At 45.6% G+C, this 17,744-nt stretch overlaps 1 protein-coding gene across 1 annotated transcript in view; it reads left to right on the plus strand.

Annotated features, from left to right (window-relative positions):
• The first annotated feature begins 424 nt into the window (after positions 1 to 424).
• The window catches only part of LOC147626584 (uncharacterized), a 46,322-nt gene continuing 29,002 nt past the window's right edge, over positions 425 to 17,744 (plus strand). Inside the window, exon 1 of the mRNA XM_086816639.1 lies at positions 425 to 734. Coding sequence (XP_086672765.1) covers positions 561 to 734 — 174 coding nt within the window. The 5' untranslated portion in view covers positions 425 to 560. The remainder of the gene's footprint in view (positions 735 to 17,744) is intronic.

Genomic DNA, 17,744 nt, shown 5'->3' on the forward strand with positions numbered 1-17,744 from the left:
TCAAAGGGGCTGTCTTGCCGTGCCGAGACGGATGGACAATCTTGTTATGGCCCCGACAATTTGGGCGTTTCACGCCTATCCACTAGTGGGAATATAAACCAATAGTGTGGGGCGCCCATCCACTAGTGGGAATATAAACCAATAGTGTGGGGGACATAGACACACTACACGGAATACATAATAAAGAATAATGGCAAACCTTTCAAATGATGAATTGATTATGGGGTAGGGAAGCCTTCCTTATTAATGCTAAACATTTGAATGCTGAGGCGGCAAGCCACGTCACTGATTGGAACTCACAGAGTAAAAAACAATATCGGGTTTGGCATCCCCGAAAGGGCGCGCGCTCTCTCTGTCTCTCTCTCTCCGCCTACATTCCAAATCTAGGATTCAACCTGCCTCAGAGCTTACATGTCAGAATGGCTCCAAACGCAGAATGGCTCTGTGGAGAGCTGTAGAGCCCATGGGTAGTATATATCCTTCATCATACCTTCTTCTCAGTATACCCTCTTCACGTGATCTACAGAGAACCACAGATTAAGATTTCGAGCAGAGCGGCCATGGCGAACAACCAGCCGTCCAGCATCATGAGCGCCAGCATGAACATGGCCATCACCATCTTCGGCTTCGTCCTCAGTGCCCTTTTCATCATGGTCATCTGCTGCCGCCTCCTCTGCTCGCGCTTTCGACAGTCCAACAACTCCCTCGGCATGAGGAGCACAGGAAGCTTCTCCGTAAGTCTTGTCTTTCTCTCCATGAGCCCTTGGTTAAAGAGCTGCTTCTGTGCTTTTATTTTTGGGTTTACTGCTTGATTAGCACTAGAGTTAAGTGCTAATGTATGGAGCACTAGGGTTCAGTTCAGTACCGATTTATCCTATGCAGCATTAGGTTTCCACTTATATGCACAGGGTTTACTACTTTGATTTATCCTAAGTGGCATTTGGTTTGGATACATACATGCATACATCACAATCATCGTGCATGCGTGCATAGTTCAAGGCCTCTGTGCAGTCTTACATCACACACATATGTTCAAGGCTTTTCTGCAGCCGTACATACCAAAATCTCCAAAGCATACATATATACATCATGCATGCATACACCCTTACATACATACATGTATACATATCCAAGGCTTTTGTGCACCCCTACATGCATACATACATATCTAAGGCTTCCATGCAACCTTTCATTCAGAAGAATGCGGGGGAGAGGGTGGGCTTGAGCTCCTTGCAAGCAAACACACACACACACACACACACACACACACACACACACACACAAGAGTAGGCAAGTAGTTGGAAGGGTGAATTTTCATCTAATCTCTTCTCTTCTCTACAACCATAACGTAACTATAAGGGAAAGTACGTTGGTCCATAGTGTGAACTTGATTACATGAGCTAGTGTTATAACTATGTCATTATTCTAGTACACCAAAGTGGTTGTCACACAGCTTATAAACCACTGGTCATAATATTTATGTGGCGTAAGTGGGGAGTTATTATCTTGGCGTGTCACTAATATTTGTACTAGTTGAGCTCGATATCATTATTCTCTTTCTCGAGCTCAACTCCATACCTTGTACTCCAAGTAAGTTCCTGAATCTACAGAGTTTCTTAGTATCCAAGGCTTTTGTAAAGATGTCAGCTACCGGATCCTCTCTGTGGACATACACCAAATCCACATCACCTCTTAGAACCTTCTGCCTCACAAAGTGATAATGCACCTCAATGTGTTTTGTTCTAATATGATACATTGGATTACTCGCCAATTGTATGTCGCTTATGTTGTCACAATAAATGACAACCACTCTATCCATGGGTACCTCCATATCTACTTGTAGCTTCTGCAATCAAGGTATCTCACATGTTGCCATAGCAGTGTTCCTATTCTCAGTCTTTGTACTTGAGAAAACAACGGTTGGTTGCTTCTTGCTACCCTAGCTAACAACACTCCCAAAAGAAAAGATGAAACCGTTAGTAGATCTCATGTCTGAGATACTATCAGCTCAATGTGCATCTGTACCTGCACCTGTACTTGTATTGTAGTGCAGTCTCATAGAAAAGTCCATAGTGTACTATGGACTTTATGTTGAAGTATGCATAGGCGGAAGCATAGAGAAGGAAAGAGAGAGAGAGAGAGAGAGAGAAAGAGCAAAGGAGAGAGAGAGAGCTTGTTGAGAAGATTACCTTTTATTATAGCATGAAGCTTTTACAATGGCAATAGCCAGCAAGAGAGTGTTGTGCAATTGTGCTAGGATTGGATGATTGAAGTGAATACGAGGAGGACCCTTATATAGTGATGTTGCATGTAGAGTTGGCCGATAGCCTCACAAACTACTAAAAGGAGAATAAATGGATAAATCCCAATAAATAGACATGGCTCCAAAACATTGAGATGTACAATATTCTTCACCTCTGCAACTCATAGTGTGCAAGAGTCTGAAGAAGATAAGTGGATTAAGATGTAACCATGGATCCTCCAGTACTACTACAAATACCGGAATCACCTCGGAGAGAGCACCCGCCAACTTGTTTCCTCGAAAGTTGAAGCACAATGCCACCATGAACAACAAAGAAATTTGCTTGGGCTCGAATTTCCACACCAATGTGTAGTGAACTCCAAGAATAAAATGATGAGTTGTCGAACACACCACGCCCATTATCCCCCAACAATGGACTGTGAACACATTACGTCCCAAAAAACCTCTAATAATGGACTCGAAACAGATCTTGTCCATGGTCTCTGCTGCACCAAAGCCGACTCTGTCTTGCTAAATTTTTAATGCCTGGAACTCCCACTCACGGATCCCATGCATGAGAAAATGGACTTGCTTACAGTCCCCGTTGCATATATTTTTGGGTCCTTCTCTTACCTTGTTGCAAGTGTAGCAGTTACCTTCTCAAGGCAATCTGTGGATCAGTCCTGCAAGTACAACCAATCACTGACGTGGCATTGCCACGTGGCACAGGTGACTGATGTAGACAGCTTACGTGGTACTCGTGGCATAGGCAGTTGACGTGGCTGACTCCAGGAGTTGACATGGTTGGTTGCAGGCGATGACAGGGCATAGGTGGTTGGTTGCAGGCACAAGCACTGAAACGGTTGGTTGCAGGTGATGACATGGCATAGGCGCTGCCACGTGTCAGAGGCAGGCTTGGCTAGAAGTCCAGCAGGACTTAGCGCAATAGAGGCGAGCAGGCGCACTCAGCGCAAGGAAAAGCGCCGGGCAGCAAACGCAAGAGAAAACGCCAGGCAGCAGAACGCGAAGGCGACGGGCAACCCAAAATGCAAGGAAAAGCTGTGTGGATTTTCAAAAACGCTATTTGCCATGTATTTTTTTTTAATAAAAAAAAAAGAGACGAAGAAGCCTTCGAAGAGTTATTATTATTATTATTATTTTTTCAATAAAGGAAAGCACTCATAGAAGTTTTTCTCTAAGGGTGAAAAGCATAGCTTTTCACCCCCAATCTTGTATAAAAAGGAGGCCAAGGCTCTTGTATCCCACAACACAAATCGGGTGAAAGTGAAACCGATCCCGTCAAGTGGGAAAGACTCCGTAGGACACCCACACGCTTAATAGCACAACTTTAAAACCACAAATTTGAAATGGACAACTTAATACAACTTGAAATTTAAATGAAATGAAATGGAAAGATGGACACCAGCACTGGGGCCGGAACGGGCCGACCCCCCCCTCAATATATGATATATTTATTGGGAGTATTTAATGAATACAATGCTCCATGGGTTCCAAGAACCAGATAATGTCCATGTACATATGAAAACAGTACCAAACAAATAGGCTTGAATTTCGATGTAGAAGCTCGAAGCAGAACGACCACTAGTGTGGTCCAATCTCTACGGTCCTGTGCTTTCACTGGACTCCGCGGAGAGCGCCTCACTGGTGTTCCGAGACCACACACAAACAGGCACTCTCGCACTAACGCCTGGCTCTCCCGATCTCAGCACCTTTGGACCGAGGTTCTCCAATATAGCTTGGACAACCCGGCACCGAACGGGTGTGGCCGAGCGGGATGAATCCTTTATCAGATTTAAACATAAAATACTTTATTCAAATCTGAAAGTCACTTACTTGTAGATGGTTGATAGAGAAATCCAATACCCATGTGTGCAGTTACTTGAGAGAGACTCAGAGGCACAGCATGTCGAGAGAAGTAGCTGCCTGTAGAAAAGTATGGCCTCCTAGCTGCAGTAGTACATCTACCAACAGGGGGTATAGTAGCTGGAGAAGAAGTAGATTGCTGTGGACAGGCGCCTGCAGGAGTGAGGGGTGTTGTAAGTGCAGCTGTCTCTGTAGATGAGTTCACGGACACCTGCTGGAGATGAATCTACAGCCGGTTGCTGTAATAGACTGTACAGCAAACTGTAATATAGGCGCCTGTGGGCAAGGCAGAGTACTGATTGAATGTAGAGAGGTAGGCGTGGAAAAACAGCCGCCCATATAATAGCAGAAACAGCCGCCCTGGAGGTAAGAATCGCCTGGCTGCAGAGAGCCGGCTAGCTGTAGGAATAAAAGCGTAGCCCTCAAAAGGTGGCAGTTGTTGTGCAGGGTAGGCAGCCGCCTGTTGGAGAGGAAAGAGAGAGTAGTTTGCAGCCTGCAGGTAACACCAGCGCAGAGTAGAGTGCAACGCAGCCAGCTGGTGTACTTTCGCCTGAGGGAGAAGCCGCCTGCAGTCAGTGCTGGCTGGAAGTACAGCCGCCTGAAGTAGTGCAGTCGCAGCCAACAGCAGCGTAGGTAATAGCTAGTGGAATAACATGCGCAGAAGAGATGATCGCCGGCAGCTGGTTTTCCACGAAGCGGATGGTGATCACGCTTGAAGAAGGGAGCTTTTTAATAAAAATTAAGGTGAAGTTACAACTAGAGTTTTCCACGCATGCATGTGGGTGGGGAGTTTGGGTAGGTGACCATGCCCACCCCCACACTCACTTAAAGTGGGGCTCCCCACCTTGGCCCCTAAGTGGGTGCCCACTTTTAAATAAATGTGAACACCTAACCTTATAAAATAAAGGGTTAGAATATAAAACATTAAAACAACAAGTGCGACATACTTACCACCTGTTCACATGCACCAAAACTTGTCAGAATACAGAGCAGACTTCACGACTCACTGGCAGGCGTCCCCGCTCAGTAAGTAACACGTCAAGCAGGCAAACACACAAATACATGTCGTGCGAAAACAGTTTCAAACATGCAAATCATGTGTGCATGTGCAAATAGTAACATGGACATATCTCCCGTTCATGGAACAAGTACAAAATATCTGTCGGCACAAAACTGGCACGACATAAAAACATAAAAACCTGGTCTTCCTATGGAGTGACAGTCCCATAGGTAAGACACAGTTCCAGGCACGAGTCTCCCTATGGTGTGACAGTCCCATAGGCAAAACACGGCACGAATACTGGCTCTTCCATGGCGTGACAATCCCATGGGTCGAACACAGTCCAAGTCATACACGGGTGGCACTGGTCTGGCTCCCGTCCATACGACACCATCCTGCTAACACACGGGTGGCACCAGTCTGGCTCCCGTCCATGTCAGCAAAATACTGGCCTCTTCACATGAGACACCGGCCTGGTCTCAAGTGAACGAGACGCAAAAATTGGAGATGGACCAAATGGTCGGCCAATTGGTGACATCCCCCCGGGCTTCTAAAGAGTTGACCTCAACTGAAAAGCCTCAAGATATGCCTGCAACAACTGTTGATAATCTGCAAAATAATCCTCATTTACCCACTTGGCATCAATAGGCAAATAATTCTTAAACTTCACAAGGTATCTCCTGGAAAGCTTTCCTGCAGGTAGCTTTCTCTCCTTGTGAAAAACAATCTGTTCTGGCTGGAGGATCTCCTCAAGCTCTTCAATCTCTGGCGGATCTTCTGTGACAGGCTCATCAGGATCTGGCCCCATATATTTCCGAAATAGACTCACATGAAAAGCATTGTGAATCTTCCAATGACTAGGTAAAGCAAGCCTGTAGGACACTTCATTGATCTTGTGAATCACCTTGAAGGGTCCATAGTAGCGAGGAGAAAGCTTAGGATATGATCCTTCTCGTCCTGGCCTCTTCCGAAGCCTAGTCTTCTCAAATTTCAGCAATACCCAATCACCTTCTTTGACTTCCATGTCTCTTCTATGCTTGTCAGCGGCCATTTTATGCTTATCCTGAGATCTTGCTATGGCTGTCCGCACCTGACCAAAGGCAACATCCAAGTCACGAACATATTCATCAGCTGCAAAAATCTCATCCTTAGTACGAAGGATGGGTGGCAATACCACTCTGCCATAAATAATCTCAAACGGAGCCTTTCCTGTGGAAGCATGGATTGTATTGTTGTAGGCAAACTCAACAAGTGGAAGATACTTCTCCCATGCAGTCTTTTGATCTGCCACATAACATTTCAATAAATCCAACACAGCTGAATTTGCAGCTTCACTTTGGCCATCCGTTTGGGGATGATAAGCTGATGAAAACTCAAGCTTAGTACCCATATTATCAAACAAAGCCCTCCAAAATAGGCTTGTAGTCGTGGGATCTCTATCCCCAACAATAGATTTAGGCATACCATGATGCTTGAAAATATTAGCAAGAAAAAGCTTTACCATATGATCAGGTTTGATGGTTTTCTTGACAGGCAAGAAGTGAGCTTGCTTGCTAAACCTGTCCACAATAGTCCAAATAGCATCATTCCCATGCTGGGATCTAGGCAAATCCATAATAAAATCCATCGTGATACTTTCCCAAGGTTGCGAGGGAATAGGCAATGGCTGAAGCAAACCTGGAGGCTTTTGCTTGTCAAATTTCACCTTTTGGCAAGTAATACATGCACGCACATAAGCCTCAATGTCTTTACGCATGCTCGGCCAAAAGAAATACCTCTGAATCATGCGAGTAGTAGGCATAATACCTCTATGACCAGCATAAGGTGGAGCGTGACATTCGTCCATAACCTTTGGACGCAAATCCTTCACCACATAGGCAATTATCCTTCATGAGATAACCCTCGTTGATAACATAAGAGGCATGTGAATGACCAGCCATCAAATCAGTCCATATATGGCAAAAATCAGCATCCAAATGATACAAATCTCTCATAGCAGATAAATCTCCATGAGAGGCCACTGAGACTGCAGCAACATAAGGCCTCCTGGATAGTGCATCGGCCACTACATTTTTCTTTCCTAGAGTATGCACAATATGAAAATGAAACATGGAAAAAAAGTTTGCCATTCTCATCTGCTTCTCTGAAAGCTTGGTTTGAGATAGAAAGTATCTCAAGCTTTGATGATCTGTCTTGACTACAAATTCAGCCCCAAGAAGGTAATGTTTCCAAATCTTTAAGTAGAGGAGTGGCAATCATAGCAAAATGCCTTATGAAACGCCTGTAGTACGAACATAATCCCAAAAAACTACGTACTTGATGTACGTTTTGCAATTCCGGCCAATTCCGAATAGCCTCGATCTTTGCAGGATCCATTGTAACTCCATCTTTGGATACAATATGACCCAGATAATGAATCTCTGAAAGGAAAAACTCACTTTTCTTGGCATTGACGAAAAGTTTATGCTTCCGCAACTCTTCAAACACTGTGACCAAATGAGTTCTGTGTTCCTGTTCATTCTTGGAGAAAACCAAGATATCATCAAAGAAGACTCCTGTGAACTTGCGATGGGGTTGGAATATCCTATCTATCATTCTATTAAAAGTAGCAGGAGCATTGGTGAGACCAAAAGGCATTACCAAGAATTCATATAATCCGAAGGCTGTCCTGAATGCAGTCTTATGGACATCTTGTGGCACCACGGGTATCTGGTGATAACCACTCTTCAAATCAAGTCTGCTAAAGTAAGCTGAACCATCAAGCTTATCCAAGATATCATCAATACGTGGAATTGGAAATCTGTTCTTGATGGTAAGCTTGTTCAAAGCTCTATAGTCCACACACATACGGAATGATCCGTCCTTCTTTTGAACAAGAAGCACAGGAGAGCAGTAAGGTGAGGAACTGGGCTGAACCAAACCTGTTGCTGATCAACCATCATAGTAAGAACCTCTGGCAAAAAGAGATCTTGATGTAAAATATACATCCTATCCAATCTAGCATAAGTGCCCCGAAACTGTTGTGAGGCATAAGTGTAACCCCTTTCATCTGAATGCAACCAAGACCACATGTCTTGTTTTAGCGACCTTGCTGCAAAAGCTTCCCACGCCTTTCTCTCCGGGCCATCCATTACAGAATGAGGCGACGTGTTTACTTGCTTCATAATTTCTTCTTGTTGTGCAGCACTCACTCGGTATGCGGGTTTGTTAGGAGGAGGACTACCTGGCACAAGATCTATACGATGATCTTCGGGCCTTTGGGGAGGTAATTCACCTGGCAACGAGTCAGCAAAACAATCGTTGAATGCATTAAGAAAATTCAGCCTATCATTAGACATAGCATCCACATTTTGATGATTTGGCACAAGACTATCATGAACAAAAACCAAGTACGCTGAAAGACTCTTTTTCATTGCTTTATTAATTTGGATGTGTGATACAACTGGGATGGAATCCCCTTCTTTGCCAGCATCAATAAAATGCATGCGGCCTTTATGCATAAAAGAAATCATATTGGACTTGTAGTCTTTGCGGGGCTCAAGCCTATGGTGCCACGGCTTGCCCAACAATACATCACATCCATTCAGTGGAGCAACTAAGAAATGCTCATTGTCAAGGTAGCCCTGGATATGAATGCGCAACTTCCCAATCAAAGGGGTAACCTGCACCTCTTTACCAATAAATGCAGCTTCGGCTTCAATCTGAGGTCCCATGTTTTCAACCTCAATACCCAATGCAGCTGCCATTTGCATAGAGATGAAATTGTCAGTTGCACAGTCATCAAACATGAAGAGTGCGGGTTGATCCTTGATTTGCCCCCAAGCCTTGCAAACCATACGCTCTTTTGCATCATGACCTGTATTACCTTGCACATCAGGAACTGCATGAACATTTGCTTTGGTGTGCTTGTCCTCGTGCTTTGATTTGCGATCTGGGCATTGTCGGAACATGTGGTCTTTGCTACCACAAGAAAAGCATTTTCCATCCTTAGCATATTGCTCTCTTTGCTCCGGGGTTATCCGAATTTGTTCTTTCTTGGGCCCTGTTCTTTAGATGTGTTATTTTCAGCTTTACCACCCTTGTAGGACTCCCGGAAGTTCTTTTTAGGTGGCTGTCCACCCTTTTGCTGATTTGGGACAGCCTTGTTCTTCCCCTTGGAACCTCCTTGATCTTGCTTAATCTTGAGCACCAATTGCTCTGTAGCAAGAGCAGAAGCTGTGAGTTGTTGCAACGTATGTTTCGGGTGCAATTCAATACCCGATCTATATGCTGGTTACAGTCCAGAACGAAACTTCCTCTTTCTTTCATCCTCTGTGATTTGCATGAAGGGAGTCACTTCCAACAACACTTTCCAGAATTTGTTAACATACTATTGCACACTTTCATTGTCTCTTTGTTCCAGCCTGTCCCACTTTTGAGTGAGAGTTTGCTCTGCATTGGGTGGCAAGAACTGAGCATAAAATCTATCTTTGAATTCCTTCCAAGTGGAGATGGGATCCTTGGTGATCTTTTCAGTGATCCACCAATGAGCAGCAGTCCATTTCAAAAACATGCTAGCATGGCGCACCTTTGACTTTGCTGTGAAATCCTCATCGCTAAAAGCAATGTCGAACTGTGCCACAAATGCTAACACCTTAGAAGCATCATGTTCACCATGAAAGACATCAAATTTGACAGATTTATCACCTGCTTTGAATTCCTTGAGCTTCTTGGCATGAGGCTCATGGTCTTCTCTTTTTCTTTTCCCCTTATCCAACGGGGTAGCCCTATCTGCATGGGCTCCATGGGCCGTCATAGAAGCTTCATGGGGCACGGTGGCATGTGCTCCACGAACTCGAAACTCAGATGCATGTGACTTACCTGCATATGGCATGGTCTCTTCATGAGACAACTCAGAAGGCAAAAATTTTCTGGAAGTAGACCTGTCACCATGAGATACATGTCTAGCATGCACACTGGCATACATATATCTATCAGGCTTTGTGCCTTGTGGAGAGGATGCATGTCGAGAGGTGACAGTCACCTCTTCCTTTTGCATAAAAGATTTCAGCCTTTGAGATGCGGGATCTCCATGCTTCAAACGAGGTGGATTTCTGAATTTCAGCTCTCCGTCATCCCCCTCTTTGATATCACCTTTGCGAAGGAGATAGGCAAGTGCCAACTCCCTTGGTTTCTTGCCCACTTCACGAGCCATTGATTCAAAAGTTACATCAACCATAGCACCAGTCTTCCTGGCTTCAATAGCACTTTGCAGATGTGGATCTTCATGCAAGAACTTTAACTCTTGCTCTTGAGCCTGCAAAAGTTTTCTCATATGTTCCATTTCAGCCCTCATAGCATCAGGCTCTTGTTCAAGCATAACTGTCTTTCCTGGAGACAGTTGACCCTTGGATTCACTATCCATAACCCTTTCAAGGGGCTTGTGTCTTCCTCGCAGGGCATCAGACCCACGAGAGGCACTAGATGGACCCCTCGAATTTGGCACTTCCAAAGGGTTGCCTTGGCTGTCCATTGTGTTTTAAGTTTGCTAAAAAGCGAGATGTCTAGTACACAGGTTCGTTTCCCCACTAGGAAGAGGGAAACAACCGTGCTCTGATACCAATGAAACCGATCCCGTCAAGTGGGAAAGACTCCGTAGGACACCCACACGCTTAATAGCACAACTTTAAAACCACAAATTTGAAATGGACAACTTAATACAACTTGAAATTTAAATGAAATGAAATGGAAAGATGGACACCAGCACTGGGGCCGGAACGGGCCGACCCCCCCCTCAATATATGATATATTTATTGGGAGTATTTAATGAATACAATGCTCCATGGGTTCCAAGAACCAGATAATGTCCATGTACATATGAAAACAGTACCAAACAAATAGGCTTGAATTTCGATGTAGAAGCTCGAAGCAGAACGACCACTAGTGTGGTCCAATCTCTACGGTCCTGTGCTTTCACTGGACTCCGCGGAGAGCGCCTCACTGGTGTTCCGAGACCACACACAAACAGGCGCTCTCGCACTAACGCCTGGCTCTCCCGATCTCAGCACCTTTGGACCGAGGTTCTCCAATATAGCTTGGACAACCCGGCACCGAACGGGTGTGGCCGAGCGGGATGAATCCTTTATCAGATTTAAACATAAAATACTTTATTCAAATCTGAAAGTCACTTACTTGTAGATGGTTGATAGAGAAATCCAATACCCATGTGTGCAGTTACTTGAGAGAGACTCAGAGGCACAGCATGTCGAGAGAAGTAGCTGCCTGTAGAAAAGTATGGCCTCCTAGCTGCAGTAGTACATCTACCAACAGGGGGTATAGCAGCTGGAGAAGAAGTAGATTGCTGTGGACAGGCGCCTGCAGGAGTGAGGGGTGTTGTAAGTGCAGCTGTCTCTGTAGATGAGTTCACGCACACCTGCTGAAGATGAATCTACAGCCGGCTGCTGTAATAGACTGTACAGCAAACTGTAATATAGGCGCCTGTGGGCAAGGCAGAGTACTGATTGAACGTAGAGAGGTAGGCGTGGAAAAACAGCCGCCCATATAATAGCAGAAACAGCCGCCCTGGAGGTAAGAATCGCCTGGCTGCAGAGAGCCGGCTAGCTGTAGGAATAAAAGCGTAGCCCTCAAAAGGTGGCAGTTGTTGTGCAGGGTAGGCAGCCGCCTGTTGGAGAGGAAAGAGAGAGTAGTTTGCAGCCTGCAGGTAACACCAGCGCAGAGTAGAGTGCAACGCAGCCAGCTGGTGTACTTTCGCCTGAGGGAGAAGCCGCCTGCAGTCAGTGCTGGCTGGAAGTACAGCCGCCTGAAGTAGTGCAGTCGCAGCCAACAGCAGCGTAGGTAATAGCTAGTGGAATAACATGCGCAGAAGAGATGATCGCCGGCAGCTGGTTTTCCACGAAGCGGATGGTGATCACGCTTGAAGAAGGGAGCTTTTTAATAAAAATTAAGGTGAAGTTACAACTAGAGTTTTCCACGCATGCATGTGGGTGGGGAGTTTGGGTAGGTGACCATGCCCACCCCCACACTCACTTAAAGTGGGGCTCCCCACCTTGGCCCCTAAGTGGGTGCCCACTTTTAAATAAATGTGAACACCTAACCTTATAAAATAAAGGGTTAGAATATAAAACATTAAAACAACAAGTGCGACATACTTACCACCTGTTCACATGCACCAAAACTTGTCAGAATACAGAGCAGACTTCACGACTCACTGGCAGGCGTCCCCGCTCAGTAAGTAACACGTCAAGCAGGCAAACACACAAATACATGTCGTGCGAAAACAGTTTCAAACATGCAAATCATGTGTGCATGTGCAAATAGTAACATGGACATATCTCCCGTTCATGGAACAAGTACAAAATATCTGTCGGCACAAAACTGGCACGACATAAAAACATAAAAACCTGGTCTTCCTATGGAGTGACAGTCCCATAGGTAAGACACAGTTCCAGGCACGAGTCTCCCTATGGTGTGACAGTCCCATAGGCAAAACACGGCACGAATACTGGCTCTTCCATGGCGTGACAATCCCATGGGTCGAACACAGTCCAGGTCATACATGGGTGGCACTGGTCTGGCTCCCGTCCATACGACACCATCCTGCTAACACACGGGTGGCACCAGTCTGGCTCCCGTCCATGTCAGCAAAATACTGGCCTCTTCACATGAGACACCGGCCTGGCCTCAAGTGAACGAGACGCAAAAATTGGAGATGGACCAAATGGTCGGCCAATTGGTGACAGAAAGTTCGAGGAGATCTCCTCCACGTGAAGCAAGGAGGCATCTTCTAGGGAATTGTACAAGGGCTATGCCGACTTCGAGTGATAAATAAATACCTACGGGGGCGCCACGCTTTGGGGCCAATTGGTCTTTTGTGCAGGAGCACTTTAGCTCCACTTATTCATTTTCTTCTTCTTCTAATTTTATTATTCCAGTTCATAGTTTTAAGTGTGATTAAGTGTGCTCACCGCCCGTCAAGATTCAGAAGGCCAGTTTCAAGGTTCCATTCATAGTTGTTACGAGGCGCGTCTCTAACGATTAGAGGCGTTCGAGTCGTATGATTGCTTGATCAAAGTGTCCACATTTTTTATTTTATTTTTTGTTGGTTTGAGTCTTTAGACGGGGGCTTTAAGGGCCCAAGGCAGCCCCTCTCACACACACTCTCTCTCTCCCTCATTCTCTCCCTCCCTCCCTCCCTTAAGCCTTTCTCAAGACCCAAAGTTCAAAGTTCAAACTTCAAACACACTAGGATGATGATGTTTTTTATACCCACTTTTGAAGATCTCTCTATACTCTACCGGTTCATTTCAGTTCATTTCATTTTACTTTGTACCCTTGAATCTTGATGATGTATCTAGATGATGAGGATGGACTATTTTGGTCTCATAGGTCATTTTGGCCTTTTGCAGACGATTAATACAGCTTTTTCTTTCACACACACTCTCTCTCCCTCTCATACACACCCTCTCTCCCTCCCTCCCTCAAGGCTCATACATACACACTCTAGTCTCTCTCTCTCTCTCTCTCAACTTTCACTATATATATATATATATATATATATATATATATATATATATATATATATATATATATATATAATAGACGTCTCTAACACGCCTCTAACGTCTCTAAAAAATACGAGTCTTTTGAGGCGCGTACCATACCCCCCTCGTACCAAATGCCTCTGACGCCTCTAACAACCTTGGTTCCATTGCCGGGATTCATCGTCAACTTTTTCAAGAGGGTGAGCCTGTGGTCGACACATTTAATAGTATGGTTGGAACTAGTGCGGAGATGAAGGATTTATCTTCAGAAGAGGACGACTACTTTGAAGAAGATGAGGAAAGCGAGCAAGAATTACCTCCCGATATGCTAGAATTTGAAGATGATGATGTCACCTATGAAGCAAAGATGCAGAGCTTGATGGAGGGATTAATGGAACTCGCGAAGGATTCACATTTTCCAGAAAACTTCAAAGTTGATTCTAAACCACGGAAGCAGTGGTCTGAGAAGAAAGCCAAGTCTTAACATTCGGCTCCCATTATCCCGATTCTTCTTCTTCTTTTCCCCCACCTACCCATGGAAACCCTTTTAATACTTCTCATCCTGGTTACTTTGGCGGAAGCTCTATCTTTCATTCCATGATGGGTGTACCCAACATGGGCATGACTGGGAGCTATGGTATGCAGCCAGGTATGTATGGAGGTATGCCAGGAGATATGTATGGAACTTGTGGTGGTGGTGGTGGAAGTGCTTTTGGTATGCCTGGTATGGGAGGTGGTATGATGGGCATGGGTCTAATACTGTGGGTAATTCTTTTCTCAAACCACATCCCTATGATAATCTTGTTCCAGGCGAAAAGCCAAAAGATTATAAAGAGGGTGGTGCTGCAGTAAAGTTTGATACTTTTAGTGGTGCAAAGGATCGTTTGAAGGCTCTCACTTTCATTCAACAGTTTGATGCGGCATTTTCTAGTGGTAACTTCACAGAGGCATCTAAGGTACGGAAGGCAGCTTCTTTCCTAATGGAAAATGCTCTTCAATGGTGGTCGACACTTCTTCATCAAGGAATAGCACCTAGCACTTGGGTGGAGTTCAAGTAAATCTTCTCTTCTTTATGGTTGACACTGACTTTTGAGGTGGATGTTATGACAGCTTGGCATCGATTAGAGTCCAGAGATTGTAGTAATCTGGAAGAATATAACAAGAAATTTTGGGATGCTCTGCTACTACTGGTCACATCCTTTACGCCCGTGCATTGATTGAGCAAGTAGAGACATATTGCTGTGGGTTACCCAAGGAGCTTCGTGACTATTGCATTAAAACAAAGGTCATCAATATGACTCAGATGATAGAAAATGCTCAGACTGGATATGCCATGCTTACTAGTCAGATGTCAAGATTTAAGGATCAATGTCTCTTCTCATAAAGCAAAATAACAAAAATCCTCTGTTGGACTAGTACCTGACTTGATAGGGTTGAAGCAAGGGGATGCATCTTCAGAGTTGTGCAGAGCATGGGAAAGACTTCGAGATCAAGAGGTTTTGATCTTTTTCGATCCTGGGGCTTGTGTAAACTTCATCACCCCCGAGCTTGCGGCAAAGTTGGGCATCAAATCAGAAGAGATGGGTGAAACCGATCCCGTCAAGTGGAAAGACTCTGTTGGACACCCACATGCATAATAGCACAACTTTAAAACCACAAATTTGAAATGGACAACTCAATACAACTTGAAATTGAAATGAAATGAAATGGAAAGATGGACACCAGCACTGGGGCCGGAACGGGCCGACCCCCCCCTCAATATATGATATATTTATTGGGAGTATTTAACAAATACAATGCTCCATGGGTTCCAAGAACCAGATGATGTCCATGTACATATGAAAACAGTACCAAACAAATATGCTCGAAGTCGACGTTCGAAGTAGATACTCGAAGCAGAACGACCACTAAAGTGATCCAGTCTCTACGGTCCTGTGCTTTCACTGGACTCCGCGGAGAGCGCCTCACTGGTGTTCCGAGACCACGCACAAACAGGCGCTCTCGTACTAACGCCTGGCTCTCCCGATCTCAGCACCTTTGGACCAAGGTTCGCCAATAGAGCTTGGACTATCTGGCACCGAACGGGTGTTACCGTGGGGGAATGAATCCCTTATCAGATTTAACACAAAGTACTTTATTTAAATCTGAAAATTCACTTACTTGTGGATTGTAGTTGGAAGACCAAAATTCATGGTGTCAGTACGCAGTTACTTGAGAGAAACACCATGATGCAGCAGCATGTCGAGAGGAGTAGCTGCCTGTAGAAAGGTATGGCCTCCTGCCTGCAGTAGCACATCTACCAACAGGAGGTACAGCAGCCACGCATGGAGAGTTCAGTCGCTGTGGACAGCCGCCTGCTGGAGCACAGCTTACTGGTGGTGGATAATGACCCGGATGCAAAACGCCACTTGTTGGTGATGCACACGCAGCCTGCTGGTGTTGGACACAGCCGGCTGCTTTGGTAGGCTGCGTAGGAGGATGGAGAGGGAACTGGCGCCTGTAGGAGATGGACAGCAGCGATCGCCTGGTTGCTTCAAGTGAGGGCAGCCGCCTGTAGATAGTGGGCAGCCGCCAGCAGCGATTACAGAAGTGCAGCCTGATGATAAGAAGAGGCGCAGCAGTACTGTAAGAGAGGAGTCGTCGGTTAGCTGAACACAGTCCCGTGCAGAAAGTCACAGCCGCCTGCTGTAGCACGCGCTTGCAAGGGAGAAGGCGACTGGTTGCAACCTGAAGAGGCGTAGAGGCAACTGGGTCGCCGGCTGCTGAGGTGATGGTGATGGCGTTGTTTGAAAACCAATAAGATGATCGCCTGCAGCAGTTCAATAGCCGCTTTTGGAAACATGCGCAGAGATGGTCGCCGGTCCCCTTCCCTACCAATGGTGGTCACTTTTTTTTATAAAAATTAAGGTGGAGTTAACACATGGTATTTGGCTGGCTCCCCACCATTGCATGTGGGCGGCCAGTTCTTTGGAGGTGTGGGTAGGTGACCATGCACCCACCCCCACACACACTTGAGTGGGGCTCCCCACCTTGGCCCCTAAGTGGGTGCCCACTTTTAAGTGTGTGTGAACATTAAACCTTATAAAACAAAGGGTTAGAATATGAAATATTAAAATAACATGTGCCATATACTTGCCACCTGTTCACATGCACTAAAACTCGTCAGAATACAGAGCAAACTTCACGACTCACTGGCAGGCGTCCCCGCTCAGTAAGTAACACGTCAAGCAGGCAAACACAAAAATACATGTCATGCGAAAACAGTTTCAAACATGCAAAACATGTGTGCATGTGCAAATAGTAACATGGATATATCTCCCGTTCATGGAACAAGTACAAAATATTTGTCGGCACAAAACTGGCACGACGTAAAACATAAAAACCTGGTCTTCCTATGGAGTGACAGTCCCATAGGTAAGACACAGTTCCAGGCACGAGTTTCCCTATGGTGTGACGGTCCCATAGGCAAAACACGGCACGAATACTGGCTCTTCCATGGCGTGACAATCCCATGGGTCGAACACAGTCCAGGTCATACACGGGTGGCACCAGTCTGGCTCCCGTCCATACGACACCATCCTGCTAACACACGGGTGGCACTAGTCTGGCTCCCGTCCATGTCAGCAAAATACTGGCTGTCACCAATTGGCCGACCATTTGGTCCATCTCCAGTTTTTGCGTCTCCTTCACTTGAGTCCGGGCCGGTGTCTCGTGTGAAGAGGCCAGTATTTTGCTGACATGGACGGGAGCCAGACTGGTGCCACCCGTGTGTTAGCAGGATGGTGTCGTATGGACGGGAGCCAGACCAGTGCCACCCGTGTATGACCTGGACTGTGTTCGACCCATGGGACTGTCACGCCATGGAAGAGCCAGTATTCGTGCCGTGTTTTGCTTATGGGACTGTCACACCATAGGGAGACTCGTGCCTGGAACTGTGTCTTACCTATGGGACTGTCACTCCATAGGAAGACCAGGTTTTTATGTTTTTATGTCGTGCCAGTTTTGTGCCGACAGATATTTTGTACTTGTTCCATGAACGGGAGATATGTCCATGTTACTATTTGCACATGCACACATG

This window comes from Cibotium barometz, chromosome 22 (genome assembly GCF_041138505.1).
Source record: "Cibotium barometz isolate CiBa-2024 chromosome 22, ASM4113850v1, whole genome shotgun sequence".
NCBI lineage: Eukaryota > Viridiplantae > Streptophyta > Polypodiopsida > Cyatheales > Cibotiaceae > Cibotium > Cibotium barometz.